Source organism: Scyliorhinus canicula, chromosome 6 (genome assembly GCF_902713615.1).
Source record: "Scyliorhinus canicula chromosome 6, sScyCan1.1, whole genome shotgun sequence".
In the NCBI taxonomy this organism is placed as follows: domain Eukaryota; kingdom Metazoa; phylum Chordata; class Chondrichthyes; order Carcharhiniformes; family Scyliorhinidae; genus Scyliorhinus; species Scyliorhinus canicula.
In genome coordinates, this window is record NC_052151.1 from 94129145 (window position 1) to 94150468 (window position 21324).

Below are 21324 nucleotides of genomic sequence, written 5' to 3' on the forward strand. Positions count from 1 at the left end.
AAGAAACCTCTCTGACATATAGGGCGCGATCATACGGCCACAGAGCACCTGAAAAGCAGGTTGCAACGTGGCTGATAGCAGCTGGAAGACCCTACTCCGGGGATCTACTAGGCTCACCATGCCCTCGCAAGATCTAACTCGACCTCGCAAGATGTTGCGATGTGAATTCCGCCCATCACTTTTTAGAAAATCGGCATGTTAAAGAAAGACAGCTAGTCTCACTTTAATGTGCAGATTACTGAGTTACAGCGTGATCCTCCAGCCATGCTGCACTTAAAAAGCAGCTCGCCGCAGCGCAGCTTGGCTGGTGAAACCCCGCTACCAGGATCTAACCGCTCACAATGCATCAAGAGATTCAATGCAATCTTGTAGATGTTGCAAGGGGAATCCCTCCCACAATTGTCGGTATCACTTTTTAGCTGATGTGCATATTAGAGCCAGGCAGTAAGCCTTACTCTAATGTGCAGATTCGCAAGGTACCTGAAGCTTTGGGATTCAATCCCTTTGCCTCGGGGACCTTGGGCGAACGCCTTTTGGTACTGGTCCCCACAAACAGAGACCAGACAGAACAGCACTCATGGGTGTCTCCAAAGGGAATGGAGCCCCCGCCTGCATGCCTTTTGGGCAGGTGGTGCCCTGGGCTGGTGCCTTCTGGGTACCCTTGCAGTGGCAGCCTGTCACCCTACTGGTGCCAGCCTGGCACTGCCAATGTGCCTGGGTGGCACTGCCAGCTGGTAGGGTAATTGTGAAGGTGCCAAGCTGGCACAATCGGGGCAAGGTTGTGTTTGAAGGGGGAGGGGGGGCGGTGGCAGGGGACCATGTTGCATTTGGGCTGGGGAGGAGGTTGGGATTTCTTATCGGGGCCCCATTTAAAAATCATATCCTGACCTCTAGCTCCTCTGGGGTTTCCGGCGAGCGGAGCTCCCCATTGTATAAAACGGAGTTATATGCGGCCTTGGCTGCGCGTTCCCCGTTCAGGGCTCTTATTCGAAGCGAGTCGTGTTGAATAGCCATGTGTTTCTCGGCACTGAGTACTGGGAAACATGCAGCTAAATGTGCTCGCTCGGGGACTTTGTTTCCTTTTGGGAAGATCATGTCCTTAAAGTGCTGTATCTGGTATTTCTCAGCAAATGCGGTTTGAAGCCTCACAGGCACGGCCGTTGAATCCCGTGCGTCAGGTGAATCCGCCAAATGCATAATTAGATGAGCCTAATGGCACAAAGGTCAATTTTGGCCTCTCCCGGGAGTCAACCGTTGCGTCCCAACCCCAAGTCAGACACGATGATATTGTTGAAACATGCCCATAAATTTCTAATGATGAGTGTTTAATCATCAGAATTATTTGAATCTCGCCCTGAACGATTGCTAGAATAAACAAGCATTGAATCAATATATTAATTTCAATGCTTACCTCCATGGGCTCAGTTTCCTGTTCCAGCTGTTGTTTGCATTGACAATCACGTGATTTTTCGGAAGGTTTGAAGTCAAGAGAATTGGCTTGCATCTGGTCGCTGAGCCACAACTGAGTCCGCAAGGACGATGGTGCTGCTGTCCTACCAACAGGTTGGTGTCCCATCGACATAAAACCGTGTCTTTGTCCAGAGGCTTCCCATTCAGCTGAGGTTGGTTGCGTGATATGTAAGGCACTGAACGTTAAATCTAACTGATCATTGCTGGGTATACTGGTTGGAAAAGAAGAGTCCCCAGCACCTTTATAAAAATTCTCAAATTTGTACTGTCCAGCAGATATTGAAGACTGGTTCTGGGTGGGTTCTTTGGTACATGTGTCCCAACGTTTTGTGTCCTGCATCCTCAAATGTTCCATACTGTGATGTGTAAAACTGTCCAGCTCATTCACTCCGTAAGTACATGGCACCACATTGCAGTTTGGTGGATCTGTCGTATTGTTCACAGAATCGACATTCCCAGTACTCTCACATTCAGTGTTACACTTCCCTGCACCAATGAGTTTGGAGAGTGATGACCATTTCCTGATAGATCTGGGGTCCTTCATGTCTAATGAAGTGTTTGGTGTAAAGCTGTTTTTTGGCTTGCTAGGCAGTGTCAGGGACATATTACAATTCGCACAGGCGGCTCCATCCTGATGTCTCGGTCTAGCTGATGAGGAGTTGGAGGTGGAAGGCATGACATGGGCTGTGGGGATTGTAATCTGAGATCTGTTTGGTTTGAAGGATGAGATGCCACTTGAGCTTGAGCGATCTATGGGGAGAGAGAAAAAAAAACTCATTTAATTGAAATGACAGGGGGAAACTTAACGACCATTGAAAACAGGACATTTTGAAGAATCTCAGTTTTGAAAAGTACCTCTTTACAGGAACAGACAGATAACAAACATTGCCTTGTGAAAGGCTAATTAAGTGAATAAATCAAAATCATTCCCAGTAACTTCATAAACTATTGGAAATAACTAATAACTAAGTAACTAGTTAACAAGGAAACACATATGCTGCTGTCAGTAGTTCCAGGCTTCTCCTCAGGGGATGTTGTTGATCACACCTGGAATGCTGTGTTCATTCTGAGCACCACACCTTAGGAAGGATATATTAGTCTTTGAGGGAGTGCAGTTAATATGATACATGGACTCCAAAGCTTCAATTACAAGGAGAAATTACAGAAACCCAGGCTGTGTATCCTAGAATTTAGAACATTAAGGGGTCAATTGGTCAAAGTTTTCATGACATTAAAAAAAACTAATAGGGTAGATAGTGAGGAACTATTTCCGCTGGTTGAGAAATTTAGGACACTGCCTAAAAAATAACATGGTAGCCATGATGTGGAGATGCCGGCGTTGGACTGGGGTGAGCACAGTAAGAAGTCTTACAACACCAGGTTAAAGTCCAACAGGTTTGTTTCAAATCGCTAGCTTTCAGAGCACTGCTCCTTCCTCAGGTGAATGAAGAGGTATGTTCCAGAAACATATATATAGACAAAGTCAAAGATGCAAGACAATGCTTTGAATGCGAGCATTTGCAGGTAATTAAGACTTTACAGATCCAGAGATAGGGGTAACCCCAGGTTAAAGAGGTGTGAATTGTCTCAAGCCAGGACAGTTGGTAGGATTTCGCAAGCCCAGGCCAGATGGTGGGGGGTGAATGTGATGCAACATGAATCCAAGGTCCCGGTTGAGGCCGTACTCATGTGTGCGGAGCTTGGCTATAAGTTTCTGCTCGGCAATTTTGCGTTGTCTCCCATCCTGAAAGCGGCCTATGTTTATATGTCTATATATATGTTTCTGGAACATACCTTTTCATTCACCTGAGGAAGGAGCAGTGCTCTAAAAGCTAGGGTAGCATGGTGGTTAGCATAAATGCTTCACAGCTCCAGGGTCCCAGGTTCGATTCCTGGCTGGGTCACTGTCTGTGTGGAGTCTGCACGTCCTCCCCCTGTGTGCGTGGGTTTCCTCCGGGTGCTCCGGTTTCCTCCCACAGTCCAAAGATGTGCGGGTTAGGTGGATTGGCCATGCTAAATTGCCCGTAGTGTCCTTATAAAAGTAAGGTTAAGGGGGGGGGGGGGGGTGGGTTGTTGGGTTACGGGTATAGGGTGGGTTTGAGTAGGGTGATCATGGCTCGGCACAACATTGAGGGCCGAAGGGCCTGTTCTGTGCTGTACTGTTCTATGTTCTATGTTCTATGTTCTAGTGATTTGAAACAAACCTGTTGGATTTTAACCTGGTGTTGTAAGATTTCTTACTAAAAGAAAAGAGACAAGCCTTTCAGGAGTGAAGAAGTGAAAGACTTCCCAATGCAGAGGATAGATGCCTGGAACTGTCTTCCACAAACAATAGGTGGCATCATGTTCATTTTAAATCTGAAAGTGATAGATTTCTGATATATTGATAGATTAATCAAAGTTATTAAGGGATCGGGGGGGGGGGGGGGGGGGGGATGGGTATATGGAGTTAGGTCATTGATCATCCATGATCTCATTGAATGGTAGAACAGACTCAAGTGGATAAACAGCCTACTCCGATGTTCCAATGCAACTGGTTTACATCATGATCCCTGTCGGCAGAATAGACTTAAAGATTGAATGGTCTATTCCTGCTAATATGTTCCATACGGTGAGTTGCTACTTCTGGTTAAGAACATAAAAAAATAGGGGCTCGATTTAGCCTTTTGGGCCTCCAGACCTGCTCTGCCGTTCAACAAAATCATGGTTGATCTTTTACTCCCCGTTCTCACATTATCCCCATATTATTTAATTCGCTTAGTGCCTAAAAATCTGTTGACTCTACAAGAAAGTAAGAACATGGCTGTTTGGTGAAAAGAAATTAAACCATAGCATTTGCCATGTGTAAAATGCAGAAAAGAAAATCAGAGGGCAAACCAACTCAGAATACTGGCTTACCTGTCCACATTTGTGAACAGAGAATAGTATGGGGAGGAGGGAGGGAGAGATTCAAAGATCAATGGGCCGGAGGAAGAAAATAATTAACAATATGCTTACAGTGTACTGGTCAAAATGTATTTTCTATGATCTTTTTAAGAACAATATCTATAAATAATATGATGATGATAGACCTTTCACAACCAGTACAATATTTAGAAATTGCAGGCTGGTCTACGTTAATCCTGTAGAATTACTGGTGAAGAATGCCCTCTGGTGTTCAGATGTGGAGCTGCTGCTTTGTTCAACTACAAAACCATCAGCATAAAAGCTGTGGTTCCAATTACTTCGATCACTTCTTTTGGCAATCTTCAGCATATCAGAAAAGTTGTGGTTTTTTTTTTGATATTTTAGTAAAAGAAAACATATGTAAAAATATATTCTTTAAAATGTTTAATGTCGAAGAAATAAAAGCATGATCAATGTTTTTCAGCATGAATAACCTTTAGCTTATGTAATACAAATTAATTCCAAAAAGGAAAAATCATTTAATAGTATTCTATTCCTTCGTAAAATATAACAAATGCCTAAGATGTCCTTTTTACTAGACAGTCCAACTGTTTAGCGGGCCTGATCTTTAATCGTTGGGGTAGATTAACATTGAACATACAGTGCAGAAGGTGACCATTTGGCCCATCGAGTCTGCACTGACCCACTTAAGCCCTCACTTCCACCCTATCCCCGTAACCCAATAACCCCTCCTAACCTATTTTGGACACTAAGGGCAATTTTGCATGGCCAATTCACCTAACCAGCACATTTTTGGACTGTGGCAGGAAACCGGAGCCCCGGAGGAAACCCACGCAGACACAGGGAGAACATGCAGACTCCGGACAGCAGTGACCCAGCGGGGAATTGAACCTGGGACCCTGGCGCTGTGAAGCCACAGTGCCAGCCACTTGTGCTACCGTGCTGCCCATTCTTATTCTTGAAGGCAACAGGATAGATGTAAGACAGGCTATCAACTCATTATCTCTCATTTCACACTAGAGCACAAAGTCTGGATCTGCCTCGATAATATAAACTGGATGCCAGGCTAATTAAATTTTTGGCAGTGTACTGTTCAACACATCTCTGTGCAAATTCCGTAGTCATTAGTTAGTGGAAACAGAGCTAAGAAATTCCACAACCAATGAAAGAAACCTAGGCTCTGTAGTCCTGCCACATCCAGTCATGAATGGTGGTTGACAATTACACAACTCACTGGATGAGGCGGCTCCACAAATATCCCAATCCTCACTGATGGAATAGCCCAGAACATCAATGCAAAAGATAAGGATGAATGAAGCATGTGCAACAATCTTCAGCCAGAGGTGCCTAGTGGATGACCCATCCTGGCCTCCTCCGGAGGTCCCCAGCATTGCAGATGTCAGTCTTCAGCCAATTTGATTCACTCTACGTGACATCAAGAAATGGCTGAATGCAATAGACCTGCAAATTCTGGAGCACAAGCCTGCAGTGATGTCATCAAAATGTCGTCAGCGCCCAGCCGCCATTTTGGTGACAACACTGAAGACTTGTGCTCCAGAATTTGCCACACCCCTGTAGAGATCTCTGTATTGAGGAATACATGGTCAAGTAATGTTAAGCAAGTACAGGCAAATGAACACTAGATGGCCACACTATCAAGATCTACAAAAAAGGTTTCCCCCCTCTTTCCTCGAGGAGAGTGTGTTAGGAGTGTGGAGAGTACAGAAGGGAAAGAGCGAGAGAGAAGTTAATAGATCTTAGTACATAGCATAATCTTATTTAATAGTTTAATCTATAGTTATTTGTTTATTTACTAGTTTAGTAGTGAAATAAAAAGAACTTATTAGTTTATTTCATATCACTCATTAATTATTTTGTCATCACTGGAAGACTAAGTCTATATTTAAACAACTCGGCTAGACAAAAAGAGTAATATATATATTACAAAATCGTAATATTACAACCCCTAGCCAAGCTGTTCCAGTACAGCCATGACCATGCATTTACCCAGCAATGAGTTAAGTTGCCAAGGCATGTCCGGTACACAAAAAGCAGAAAAATCCAACTCAATTATTGCCCCATCAGTCTACTCTCAATCAGCACTAAAGTGATGAAAGGTGTCATCAAAAGAGCTATCAAGCAGTAATAATCTGGTCACTGATGGTAATTTTGCGTTCAGCTCGTGCCACTCAGCTCATGACTTTGTTACAGTCTTTGATAATAGAGCATAGAAAGTACAGCACATTACAGGCCCTTCTAAACATGAACAAGTGAGGCAAACTCAAGAAGTGAGGTGAGAGTGACTGCCCTTGACATCAAGGGAGCATTTGATCGAGAATGGCATCAAGGAGCCCTTGTAAAATTGGAGTCAATGGGAATCAGAGGGGAAACTCTCTGCTGGTTGGGGTCATACCTAGCACAAAGGAAGATGGGTGTGGTTATTGGAGGTCAACCATCTCAGTCCCAGGACATCACTGCAGAAATTCAGCTACTTCATTAACGACATTACCATTGCTGAATCCCCCACTATCAACATCCCGGGATTACCATTACCCAGAAACTGAATTGGACGAGCTATGTAAATACTGTGGCTACTAAAGTAGGTCAGAGGCTGGGAATTCTATCAATAATATCTCACCTCCTGGCTCTGAAAAGCCATCATCTCAAGGCTCAAATCAAGTGTGTGATGAAATACTCTCCACGCCTGACTGAATGCAGCTGCGACAGTACTCAATAAACTGGACACCATTCAGGACAAAGAAGCCTATTTGTTTGATACCCCATTCATCTTCTTAATCATTCACTCCCTCCACAACTAACACACAGTGGCAGCCATGTGCACCATCTGCAAGATGCACTGCAATATCTCACCAAGGTCCCTTTGACAGCACCTTCCAAACCAGAGATCTCTGCCACCTGGCAAGGGCAACATTGTATGCAAGTTCCCCTCCAAGCCAGGCAACATTCTGACTTGCAACCTTATTGCTGTTCCTTCACTGTTGCGGGGTCAAAATCCTGGAATTTCTTCCTAACAGCACTGTGCATGTACCTATACTGCAGACACAACAGCCATTCAAGAAGGTAGCTCTTCAAGAAGGTAGCTCTTCAAGAAGGTAGCTCACTGTCACCTTCTCAACGCTAGCATAGCCAGTGATGCCCACATGATGACTGAATAAAATAAAAAGGCTATCAATTGGAGCACAGTGCTCTATCAGGGAGAATGAAACTCTGAAACCTAATGCCTCTGTGCTTTTTTTAAAAAAATTGGTCTGTCATATGGGATTAATTATTCTGGTTACTAAGAATTTGGATGAATTTTTATCAGTAGCAAAATAAAATTCAGAAATCCGGTCCTAGCTCCGACCCTACTCCTGATTTGTATTTGTCAAAATGAGTGGCCTCAGCACAACATTTCAATGCTGTAACTTAATTAAGGGGAAAAAACTTGCACTCATGTAGCACGTTTCACCTTCTCAGGATGTCCCAAGGCTCTTTATAGCACATAACATTTTTGAAGCGCAATTATTGTCTTAATGCAGGAAAATACAGCAACCAATTTGCTATTATGACATCAGGCAATTGGTTAAATGTCATAAAGGATCCCGGATGATGAAGTAAAAAACAAAACACAAAATGGGCAGATTTGATGCAGTTTCTATTGCGTTGCTTGTTCCTTTGTGATTTATTGGTACAGTGAAGAACTGTCCTTCCTTTGTTTCAGATAGGACACAGTGTAGCAGCACAAAGGCACATCCTGTATTTTGTTGCAGGGGAAAAATTCCCATTCTAGTGCGGAATCTTACCAAAAAAATGGCAAAGTGTCAGCAAGAAAGACGGAGTGAATCCCGCTGACCGTTTCTCATGGAATCTTGAACCTCCTAGAAAAAAAGAGTGTGGGTGCAGTTAATGCCATCGCCCTGGCGAGGCTTGGACTATTCAAGCCGGGAACCGACTTCAAACAGATCGGGACACCATTTTTAAAGGGCTCCTAACTTGCACTCTAGCCAGATGATACCCAAGCCATATCTCAGAGGTCTTGCCTCACCCAACAGTCATCTCTGCAGATTCCCACCCCACCCCATCCCCCCACCCGCCTCCACCCCGACAGTCATCGCCAGCAGAACCCCCACCCACCATTCACCCGACAGTCATCAGCGGCAGATCCTCCCCTCCTCCATGTCCGTTCTCCCCATTCCCACCACACATATACGCATCTCACCATGGAGGGTCCTACTAGGTTCCTAAACTGGCACTACTCCTGGCACAGGTTGGCACTGTCAGGTTGGCAATATAATGTTGGCACTGCCAGCTTACCTGACAGGGCCAACCTGAGCCAAAGGGTGAGGCCAGGGCATTGTCCTTGCATGTTCCTCTACCCCCCCCTCTTATCTTTCCGCCCTAGAGGGGTCACCTTGACTGCCTTATGCCTGGCCAGACTTGGTGTAACTGACACCGGCGAGACGTCACACCAGCGCCAGGTCAGGATTTTGCGAGGGGGGGGTAGGTTTGGAGAGAGTGCTCGCTTTTAAAATGAGGTCCCCAGGGCTCACTTTCTTCACTTCTCTCCGGGGGGAGAGAGGGGGCTCAAAATCACTCCCATAGAAATGTCTTGGCCTCAACATTTCTAACAGGGATCAATTTTATTACTTCGTACACCAGTTTCTCTGTTTCAATTTTATACCTGCGTAATGATAGAATGAATTTGAACACTGCTTGTGAGAGAAAAGACGTTGCAATCTTTGTTCAGAAACATAAATACATCAACAATAAAACCCAGCAGCATCTATTCAATTATCACATTAGATTTGCTATAAAGCAGCTCTGCAGTCCAATGGCAATAAGGCAAGGTCAATCGCAAAGTTGTTATTAGAATAGGGAGAGGAGTGATTGTTTCTTTGTGTTTCCTATTGGGATGCTAATGGCACCAACAAGGCTATAATTATCACCCTGACAAGGAAATGTTGGGCCTTCTTCAAACACTACAATCCTTGTAGTGCTCGCATGGCAGGATATTAAATCATGATGATGAAGGAATGGTGATGTATGTCAAAGATAGAATGCTGTGCGATTTGGAGAGAAACGTGGAGGTGATGTTGGTCCCATGACACTGTTGCTGTTCGCTCTTGGCGAGAGGTTGCAGATGGAGGAAATCCTATGCATCCTGTAGATCCTATATACTACAGCCACACTGCATTCTGCAGTGATAGAAGAGATATCAAGTCCAGTGGTAGATGGACTGTAAAGTAAGCTGCTTTGTTCTGGATGATGTCAAGTTTCTTGAGTGCCATTACAGCTACATCCTCTCAGACAGGTATTCTGCTTCGGACCTTGTAGGAGGAGAAAATTCTTCAAAGGGGTCAGGAAGTGAGTAGTCAGCCTTTCCCTACAATGATATTACAATGATATGATATTACTGAACCATTTAAACTTCAGGTCAATAATGATCCCGTTATGTGGATGCTGGAAGACCCACTCATGGTGGTGCCATGAAAGGTTGGGGGGGAATGGCTGGACTTGCTATTGACTGAGATTTTAAAATTAATTCTTGGGGAACTCTAGTTGCCTTGTAACTGATGTAGTGAAATGTTCTATTTTGTATTGTGTCAAGCCTGATAAGCCACTTCAGAGGACACTTAATGTCAATCATGCTGATGCGGGACTGGAGTCACATATAGTCAGGCTGGGTAAGGAAATGGTTCTTTTCAACGAGCTGCTGCGAAACCAATTGGATAATTATGACAATTGGGCAGCTTCATAGTCACTTTTATACTGATCCCAATGTTTTAAAATTTCCAGGTTATTCAAATTCTCAAATTAACATGGTGGGGTTTCAATGGAGTCTAAGGTGCTGAATTACTCAATCAATAACGTAACTGCTATAATATCATGCCTGGACTGAAGCAGGGCGCTGGAATTATTGGCAAACAGTCCTGACCTTATGATGGAGGGAACATTATTTATAAAACAGCTGAAGATGGTTGGACCAAGTTACTTGTCTGAGGAACCGATGGCCTGAAGGGGAAATGATCAACTTCCAACAACTACAACATCAGGCGGGATGTTGTTGAGCCAACAGGGGTCTTGCTCACCCTGGCAAAGCGTTCTAGGCACCCACCACCCTCTGCGTAAATAACCTGCCTCGCACATCTCTTTTAAACTTTGTTCCACAGACCTTAACCCTATGCCCCCTGGTGACTGACCCCTCCACCCTGGGAAAGAGTGCTTGCACATCCACTCTATCCATGCCCCTCATAACCTTGTAGACCTCTATCAGGTCACTCCCCAACCTCCGACATTCTAATGAAAATAGTCCGAGTCTATTCAGCCTTTCCGCATAGCTAACACCCTCCAGACCAGCCAATATCCTAGTAAACCTCCTCTGCACCCTCTCCAAAGCTCCACGGTCTTCTGGTAGTGCGGTGACCAGAATTGTGCGCAATATTCCAAGTGCGGCTTTACCGAGGTTCTATACAACTGCAGCCTGACGTGTCAGTTTTTAATACTAAATCCCCCGTACAAAGAAGGCAAGCATTCTGTATGCTCTCTTGATTACTTTGTCAAATTGAAAATGAAAATCGCTTATTGTCATAAGTATGACAATTGGGAGAGTGCTCGCTTTTAAAATGAGGTCCCCGGGCTCACTTTTTTCACTTCTCTCCTGGCGGAGAGAGGGGGCTCAAAATCACCCCCATAGAAATGTCTTGGCCTCAACATTTCATTGTGGGTGCCGTTAACGCCGTCGCCCTGGTGAGGCACCAGGATTTGAGCTTTGAGATGATGGCTTTCCAGAGCCAGGAGGTGAGATATTATTGATAGAATTCCCAGCCTCTGACCTACTGTTGTAGCCACAGTATTTACATAGCTCGTCCAATTCAGTTTCTGGGAATTGATAATCCCGGGATGTTGACGGTGGGGGATTCAGCAATGGTAATGTCGTTAATGAAGTAGATAAAGGACACAATCCTGAGGAATTCCTGCAGTGATGTCCTGGGACTGAGATGGTTGACCTCCAATGAAGTTACTGTGAAAAGCCCATAGTCGTTACATTCCGGCACTTGTTCAGAGAGGCTGGTACGGGAATTGAACCGTGCTGCTGGCCTGCATGGTCTGCTTTAAAAGCCAGCTATTTGGCCCACAGTGCTAAACTAGCCCCAATTGTGTTGCCACTTTCAAAGATCTGTGGACCAGCACGCCCAGATCGCGCCGACTTTCTATATTCCTAAGAGTTTTGCCATTTACGGTATATTTCCCCTCTATGATAGACTGACCAAAATGCATGACCTCACATTTGTCTGGATTAAACTCCATTTGCAATTTCTCTGCCCAAATCTCCAACCTATCTATGTCCTGCTGTATCCTCTGACAATCCTCAACACTATCTCCCACTTCACTAACCTTGGTGGCATCTGCGAACTTACTAATCAGACTGGCTACATTTCCCTCCAAGCGTTTACGTATATTACATAATGAGACTGGCGGCCACATTTCACGATGCAATGGGCCGCATTAAATCCAGCCCATTATATCTGTAATGATTCCAACTACTGGAGATTGTCACCCACTTGTAGCGGCAGGAACGGCCCCACTGTGGAACGGCACTCTGTTACTTTTTCAGGCCTCAGTGAGGAACGTCTTGCTGAGACTGTACTCAGTTCCTGAAGAGATCGGGGAGCCATTATCTCATCGTGCCCCGATCTCTCCCCCCCCCCCCCTCCCCCCCACCCCCACACACACACGACTCCTGGAGGTCCCCAATGCCCAACTCACCTGTTGGGGGAGTCCTTGAGCTCCTCCTCCGCACCCCTTCTCATATGGGCAGGGCACTCCCGGGTTTGGCAAACTGCTACCTGAGTACCTTGGCACTGCCAGGCTGGCACCCTAGCGGGGACCCTGCCAGCCTGCCAGTTCCACCTAGGCACCCTGTCAGTACAAGGGTGGCTCACAGGTGACACTACCAGGGTGCCCAGGTGGTATTGCCAGGGTGTCAAGCTGGCAGTGACACATGCCCAGTTGGCATCAGATTCCAACCACCCTGGGGCCTCCGATTGTCTGGAAGTGCCCTTCCACCTGATAAACAGAAGGGAAGTGCCCTTCCACCTGATAAACAGTGCCCGGCTGGGATCTCCTTGGCATCGACAAAGTTCAGTGAGCAGTTAAGTTTAATTATGCAAGTCTGGATCCCGTCCACAATGGATCGCGACATCTTGCAAGATCTCGTTAGATCTCACGGGGCCTAACAGCGGTTGGCAATCACAGTAACTTAATTGCAGTGTTAATGCAAGAAGAGACCTCTCTCACAGGATCTACCAGTCGTGTCCCGTCCCGATTCCGGTAGGACACAGCCAATTAATCGCGCCCTAGATTCATATCGAAAACATTAAAGCAAGTAAAAATGAACACCACAAAAAGTAAGAGAGAGTGTGCATGTTCCAAAAAAAAAAGAAAGGGTTAAGAGAGTTGTTTAGCAGTGAGGTGGATTCAAAGGTGTGTGAACAATAGACTGCAGGTTAAGTAAAGTGCCGAATATTATAATCACATAAATACGATTGATTATTGCCCTCTTCTCCAGGAATCGACCACTTGAACAATTGGTCGTTTGGTATTTTGGTTTTCTCTGTCTCCAATGGTACATTGTTTGCTGTTTGAAAGTCAAGTAAGTGACAGCATTGAAAAATATCTACTGCATGACTGGGTTTATATTGTACTTGTGCTGTCAACTTCATGTGTGTCTTTAACAACAAATGAGCAACATTAATGGGCTATTAAATTAGCTTTAAGATTTTTCAGTAAACAATTGCAAGATAAATACTGATGAGGAAAACCATTCAGGCAATCTTAACTCACCCAGCTGGAAAAAGCTGCAGTCCTGGCAAAGTAACCAGATCCTAAATTCAAGACCATAAGACCAATGAGGATGTGGAAAGACATTCAGCATATCCTAGCTCATCCTTGTAAAAATAAACTAATCCCCAGGCCTCTAGTAATAATTTGTAAATCTGTTCCAAGAAGTCTTTAGAATAATGTTATCTACCTGGTGAAAGGTAACAGTTAAAGCAGTTAGATTTGTCTCATGGACTTAGTGGCTGATACCTTGCCCACACTGCGCCAATCCTGTGTTTAACTTGCTCCTCTGAGCAAAAAGCAAAGGCACTCCTTGAAGCACAGTGGGTTCTTCATTTAGAAGCCATCGAATCCCTACAGCGTAGAAGGAGTCATTCAGCCCATCAGGTCTGCACCGATCCTCTGAAAGAGCACTCTCCCACCTTATCCCAACAATTCTGCCTAAGCTGCACGTCTTTGGACACTAAGGGATCATTTAGCATTGCCAATCATCTAACTTGCACTTCTTTGGACTGTGGGAGGTGATGCACTATCAATTACGCAAATACAAGAATAAGATATAATCGAGGCTTTATTACACTGAGATGTGTGGCCTCCTACAGCAGCTGACGAAATGGCTGCTGTACGGGGAGCACAGATATTTATACTCCACCTACTGGGTGGAGCCAGCAGGCAGGGCTCTACCCCCATACCTGTAGTACAGGGGCCTTACCATAAAGCACCCATATCAGCATCCTCTATATACAATATACACATCAGTGGTGACTACCACATTCACACCCTGTTAAAAAAATGAGTCCGGCGGGGGTGGTGGAGAACTATATACAGGAAATTGTGTTTTAAAGGTACAAATTATATTACAAATTGAGGCAGTCCAGTGCCTTGATCTGTCTTTGAGAGCGGCACAGTGCTGGTGGCGACTCCGGCGGCGGCTTGGTCTTCGGTGACTCCGGGAGCGTGTCAAAATCCTCTTCATCACTGGGTGTGGGCAAGGGGAGGACGGATTGTCCCAGAGTGGGGGCTTCTGTGGGGTGCGCCATGGGAAGGGAGGGTGGTGCCGGGTCCGGAGGGGGGGGGGGAACCAGCTGGTGCCAGGTCCCTGATGGAGACTGTGTCTTGGTGGCCATCGGGGTACTGTGTGAAGTAGCTGTACCCTCTCAACCAACGGGTCCGCCTTGTGAAGTCGAACGTGTCTGCAGAGGAGAACGGGTCCTGGAGTTGCCAGCCACGTTGGGAGCGATACCCCGGAGGTGGACTTCCTAGGGAAGGCAAAGAAATGTTCATGGTGGGTTTCATTAGTTGCGGTGCACAGGATCGACCGAAAGGAGTGAAGTGCGTTGGGGAGGACCTCCTGCCAGCGGGAGGCCGGGAGAGTTCTGGACCGTAGGGCCAGCTAGACAGCCCTCCAGACCGTCCCATTCTCCCTCTCTCCCTGCCCGTTTCCCCTGGGGTTGTAGCTGGTTGTCCTGCTCGAGGCAATGCCCCTGTTGAGCAGGTACTGGCGCAGCTCATCGCTAATGAATGTGGATCCCCGGTCGCTGTGGATGTAGGCGGAGAAACCGAACAGAGCGAAGGTGGTGTTGAGGGCTTTGATGACATTGGCAGACATCATGTCGGGGCATGGGATGGCAAAGGGGAATCGAGAATATTCATCAACCACACTGAGAAAGTACGTGTTGCGGTCGGTGGAGGGGAGGGGCTCTTTGAATTCCACGCTGATGCTTTCAAAGGGGCAGGAGGCCTTCACCAGGCGCGCACGGTCTGGCCGGTAGAAGTGCGGTTGACACTCCGCACAGACCTGGCAGTCTCTGTTGATAGCCCTGACTTCCTCGATGGAGTAGGGCAAGTTGCGGGCCTTGATGAAATGGTAAACACGTGTGACCCCTGGTTGATAGAGGTTGTCGTGCAGGGTCCGGAGTCGGTCCACTTGTGCGCTGGCACATTTACCTCGGGATAGGGCATCGGGGGGCACGTTGAGCTTACCGGGGCGATATAAAATTTCATAGTTGTAGGTGGAGAGCTCGATCCTCCACCTCAAGATTTGATTGTTTTTGATCTTGCCCCGCTGTGTGTTATTAAACATGAAGGCAACGGCCGTTGGTCAGTGAGGAGAGTGAATCTCCTGCCGGCCAGATAATGCCTCCAATGCCGCACAGCTTCAACGATGGCTTGGGCCTCTTTTTCGACGGAGGAGTGCCAAATTTGGGAGGCATGGAGGGTGCGGGAAAAGAATGCCACAGGCCTGCCTGCCTGGTTGAGGGTGGTAGCCAGAGCGACGTCTGATGCAACGCTCTCCACTTGGTAACGTCTCGTCGACCGCGTGCATCGCGGCCTTGACGATGTCGACCTTGATACGGTTGAAGGCCTGGTGAGCCTCAGCCATCAGTGGGAAAACGGTAGATTGGATGAGTGTGTGGGCCTTGTCCGCATAGTTTGGGACCCACTGGGCGTAATACAAAAAGAACCCCAGGCATCGTTTGAGGGCCTTGGGGCAGTGGGGGAGGGGGAGTTCCATGAGGGGGCGCATGCGATTGGGGTCGGGCCCCAGAACTCTGTTCTGGACCACATAGCTGAGGATGGCTAAGCGGTTCGTGCTGAACACGCACTTCTCCTTGTTATACGTGAGGCTGAGGAGAGTGGTGGTGTGGCGAAATCTGGCAAGGTTGGCGTCATGGTCCTGCTGATTGTGGCCGCAGATAGTGACATTGTCCAGGTACGGGAAGGTGGCCCGCAGTCCATACTGGTCAACCAATCGGTCCATCTCCCGTTGGAAGACCGAGACCCCGTTGGTGATGCCGAAGGGAACCCTAAGAAAATGGTAAAGGCGGCTGTCTGCTTTGAACGCAGTGTATGGGTGGTCCGCCTTGCGGATGGGGAGCTGGTGGGCAGCAGATTTCAGGTCCACTGTCGAGAAGACCCGGTACTGTGCAATCTGACTGACCATATCAGATATGCGTGGAAGGGGGTACGCATCGAGCTGTGTGTACCGATTGGTGGTCTGACTGTAGTCAATGACCATCCTGTTTTTCTCCCCAGCTTTGACCACTACCACTTGGGCTCTCCAGGGGCTGTTGCTGACTTCGATGATGCCTTCCCGAAGCAGCCGCTGGACTTCAGACCTGTGAAGGTCCTGTCCTGGGTGCTGTACCATCTGCTCCTGGTGGCGATGGGTTTGCAATCCGGGGTTAGGTTTACCAAAAGGGATGGTGGGTCGACCTTAAGAGTCGCGAGGCCGCACACAGTAAGGGGTGGTAGGGGCCCACCGAATTTCAGGGTTAGGCTCTGGAGGTTGCACTGGAAGTCCAGTCTGAGTAGCAAGGCAGCGCAGAGGTTGAGGAGGACATAGAGGCAGAAGCCGCTGAACTTCATGCCCTGGACAGTGAGAGTGGCGATGCAGTACCCCTCGATCGCCACGGAGTGGGATCCGGAGGCCAGGGAGATTCTCTGGTTGGCAGGGTGTACCGCGAGGGAGTAGTGCCTAACCATATCGGGGTGAATGAAGCTCTCAGTGCTCCTGGAGTCCAGCAGGCAAGAGATCTCATGTCCGCTGACCTTCACTTTCTTTAAAGCAGTCACGAGGTTGTGTGGTCGAGACTGGTCAATTGTGACCGAGGCGAGACGCGGCTGGTCGTCGGTGGTTGCAGGCGATGAGCGGCCTGATGAGGTTCCCGACGGGCAGGGCTCCTGAGTTGGGCAAGATGGCGGCGGCACTCAAGAGCCGCACGTGTCGTGGGGGAGGCAAGATGGCGGCGCCCTGGGCTGCACGTGTTGCAAGTCGAGCAAGATGGCCACGTCCACTGGCCGCACGTGGTTCCGAGGAGGGAAAGATGGCGGCACCCACTGGCTGCACGTGGGGGGTTCCAGGACAATAGCTGCGATTGAGCGGGCCTGGCACACTGCAACAAAATGTCCTTTCTTGCCACAGGCCTTGCAGAGGGCACTCCGCACCGGGCAGCGCTGCCGGGGGTGTTTCGACTGCCCACAGAAGTAGCATTTGGGCCCCCCGGGATTGGTTGGCACAGGGCGTTGGCTGAGGGTGGTCACTGATGAGGTCCACGATGGGGCGGCCGTCTGCGGAGTCCACGATGCACAGTAGGGGTGGGCCGCGCGTTCGGGGGCATAGGCCTGAATGTTGCGTGATGCGACCGTAAGTGAGAGCGCTAGTTTTTTGGTTGGCGCGAGGTCGAGCGTGGCCCCTTCTAAGGGGCGCTGGCAGATGCAGTCAGACCCTATGCCCATAACAAATGTGCCTCTCATCAGCAAATTTGAGTGTTCCATGGCCGAAACGGCCTGGCAGTCACAGTCTCTCACTAGGGCGAGAAGTGCGCCAGAAATCGTCCACTGACTCACCGGGAAATTGGCGCCACGTGGAGAGGAGGTGCCTGGCGTAGATTTTGTTAGTCCGCTGAGCGTAGTTTTCCTTCAGTAGCGCCATGGCCTCTGCGTAGTTTGGCGCGTCCTGGAAGAGTGGAAAGACGTTGGAGCTCAGCCCCGTGTAAAGGATCTGGAGCTTCTGTGCTTCTAGAATTGTGTCTGGTGCAGACCCAATGAATGCTTCGAAGCAGGCTAGCCAATGTTCAAAGTTCTTTTTTGCCGTTGTCTGCTTGAGGATGCAGCTGCAGGCAATCCGGCTTCATGCAGAGGTCCATCTCTGAAAACTCAGTGTAATAAATTGATGCACTATTAATTACGCAAAGATGAGAGTAAGATGTAATTGAGGCTTTATTACACAGAGATGTGTGGCCTGCTTCAGCAGGTGACAAAATGGCTGCTGTACGGGAGCACACATATTTATACTCCGCCTACTGGGCGGAACCAGCAGGCAGGGATCTATCCCCGTGCCTGTAGTACAGGGGCCTTACCGTAAAGCACCTATATCAACATCATCTATATACAATATACATCAGTGGTGACTACCACAGGAGGAAACTGGAGCATCCGGAGGAAACCCATGCAGACACGGGGAGAAAGTGCAAACTCCACACAGACAGTCCAAGGCTGGAATTGAACCTGGGATCCTGGCGCTGTGAGGCAGCAGTGCTAACCACTGAATCACCTTGCCATGCCGATTGGAGCCTAATGACATCGCCAAGCCGCTGACTGGAAATTCAACTCTAGCCCGAATGAGGAAAAGCTGCTCCAAAACCCTTTGCCAAAACCCCCTACATGAGACTTAGATTCTTGCTGATATACCTTCCTTTTCGTGCTAATCAGCTGTCTGCTGCTGCCTGAACCTTTGCTCCCACCCACCGGCCAGTTACCCCTTCCAGTCCATTTTGTGTAGGAAGCTGATTGGCAATGTGGAGGTGAGGCCCTGCCAATGTGAAGGTGAAGCCCTGCCATTAAAATTTCCAGGGCCTCATGTTGCCACCTGCCACCTGCCCAAATCTGCTTCCAGTTACATTTTCCTCTTTTGTTTCAGAATCAAGGACAAATTTGCTCTTACAAGATGGGCTACGTGATGGAATATAAAAATCCTTATATAGTTAAAGGGAAAATTTATAAGTATCGTTGACAGCCCTGCATTTATTCACCATTAAGAATAATTAATGAATAACAGTGTCCATTAGCATATTATAACCATGTCAGATAATACAGTCTTGGCAATTAATCAATTTTAATACTTCTTGAGCGCCATATTTTGTTTATAAAAAAATCGCTTGGGGGAAAAGCTACCAAACTGCAAATATCATTTCAAAAGATTAAAAACTATTCAAGGTGTTTCTAAACAAACTTAGTTGTGATTAAGACTAAAAATAATGGGAATAAACGGACAATAATTGTGTCATATTTCTTTGCATTTGTTCTTAGGGCACAGGCAACACTGACAAGACCACATATGTTACCCATTAACATCCTAGAAGAGACAGCAGCAGCTGGAAAATTGTCCACTATGCTGGGACTGCCCAGTGCCTGGCATGCACCCCGAACAGACTCCTTGGGCGAAATTCTCCCAAAGGAAGACAAAGTGCCGACACCGGAGTGTAAACCGGAGTGTTTCAGTCCGGCGTCAGAGGCTGCTCCTCGCCCTCTATTCTCCCACCCCCAGGGGGCGGGGAGCGGCGCCTCGTCAATTTCGCGCGACGGGCCTTGGCGCTGCGTCAAAGCGGCGCCGCGTAAATGACGCGGCCAGCGGCGCTTAAATGATGTCACCCGCGCATGCGCAGGTTGGCCGGCGCCAACCCGTGCATGCGCGGCTGCTGTCCTCCCCGCGGGCGCCCCGCAAGACATGGAAGATTGATCTTGCGGGGCAGCGGAGGAAAAAGAGTGCGTCCTTTAGAAACGCCGCCCCGCCGATTGGGGGGCACCGATCGGGGGCCAGACCCCTACTGAGCACCCCCCTGGTGCTCTATTGTTCCCCCCCCCCCCCCCACAGGCAACACACGCAGCGTTCGCGTGCTGTTCACGCCAGCAGCGATCAGGTATGGTTGGCGCCGGCGTGAACCCGTCGGATTGGGCAGGCCGCTCGGCCCATCCGAGCCGGAAAATCGCCGCTCGCCTGTTAGAAACGGTGAGCGCCGATTCTCCGAGCGGCCTGTCGTGAAACGCGGCACGCCGTTTGGGGGGGTGGGAGAATCGCGTGCGGGTGCCAGGGCGGCGTGGCGGGAATCGCCCGGCACTCCCACGATTCACCCACCCGGCGTGGGGGCCGGAGAATCGCGCCCTCTCCCGAAATAAACTTCACTATCCTGCAAACACCATTAGAGTCAGTGCCAAAAATCATCTGCTGGCACTTACACCAGACTGTGCCACCAACCCACAAAGATTTTTAATCCATTATATCCCGGGTGCTGATCATACATTTTTCATTTTATCTGATTTGAAATGTTGTTTTGATGGACAAAGGCAAATTCATTCCCATAAAAATTGATAATGAAAGTATCCACGCTGGGCGAGCACCACATCTTGCACATTCTACTGGACTTGCGAATTCAAAAGACTTCTCTGAATTAGTAACTGTTCAAAGTCCCATGACTTTGTGAGCGAAAATGCCAAATAAAACAAACCCAAGCAGTACTGAAATTTTAAAAAGAAAGAGGCTTTTGTGTTGAATAGCTCTATTGTAAGATAACAAAAGGCCCAGCTTGTACTTTTCTCTTTACGATTTGTGGCATTTGTCTTGTGTTTGTTGAGACAAGGGAGGTCTATATCTGGGGATAGAGCACCTTTCTACTTTTGCCATCCAGTGCCACCATCCTGAGCCAGCTGCAGTGCAGGCAGATGCCAGGAAAGGCTCCCTCCATGCTGTTAGTATCCTACTGCAATATGGGAGCTCAGACATCTTGATTCATAAGTTTTAAGCAGCAAATCTGTGCTGTCCATTCTTGACAGAAAGCTAGGTTCAGACTTCCTGAACTTATTTTAACAGGTAGCAGATGTCCTTCCTTTGAGTCTGTTAATGATTTAAATCTAAGTTCCAGAAATGAAAGAATGCAGTTCCAACCACTTTATTGCCTAATAATGGTCTACTTTTAAATAATGTGCATTGGACATATATTAAAGGGTAAATATTTGTCTGGACACACATATGGACCACATTCGTGTTCAGGGAGTGTGTAACCCAACAAACCCATCAGGTTTGATGCAACTTGGTCCTGGGACTTATTGAGGGTGCACTGCAGAATTCCAACAGCAGCTTGCACAAGGGAAACTATCAATGGTGCACTATCTGCCTTGCAGAGAGCTGCAGCCTTTTGGTAAGTCCCAGGCGGGATAGTTGAATGGACTAAAGTGCGGGAAAATGTGTGTATGTGGTGGTGTTGGGGGCCAGGACAGGAGGAAACAATAGCTACACCTTTGGAGCTAGGGGACTGGGACCACTTCTGTGCCGCCTGGGCCCACATAGGGGGATGTCCTTAAACACTGAAAAACCCTGACCTGATGCACGCTTCACTGATCATTGATTCATTTCCACAAGGTGTTCTTCAAACTTGTTAAATGAGGGTCCCTTGCAAGTGGTTTGACTGGTTCAGCAACTTTCCTGGAGGCAGCTTCCTATCAGGCTAACATCTAATTAAGAATGGTGGGTGGGAGGCAGATGCTGCTGATCCCGACAGCTTTGTAACCTCAGCAAACCCTGGTGGGTGCTGTTCAGGCAGGTAAAAG

The 21324-nt window shown here is 47.8% G+C and overlaps 1 protein-coding gene across 5 annotated transcripts in view; it reads right to left on the minus strand.

Annotated features, from left to right (window-relative positions):
- cep85l (centrosomal protein 85, like) overlaps positions 1-21324 on the minus strand; it is a 355373-nt gene that overhangs the window by 190279 nt on the left and 143770 nt on the right. For all 5 annotated transcript variants that reach the window (XM_038799676.1, XM_038799678.1, XM_038799675.1 and 2 more), the window contains one exon: positions 1412-2220. In XM_038799676.1, coding sequence (XP_038655604.1) covers positions 1412-2220 — 809 coding nt within the window. The remainder of the gene's footprint in view (positions 1-1411; positions 2221-21324) is intronic.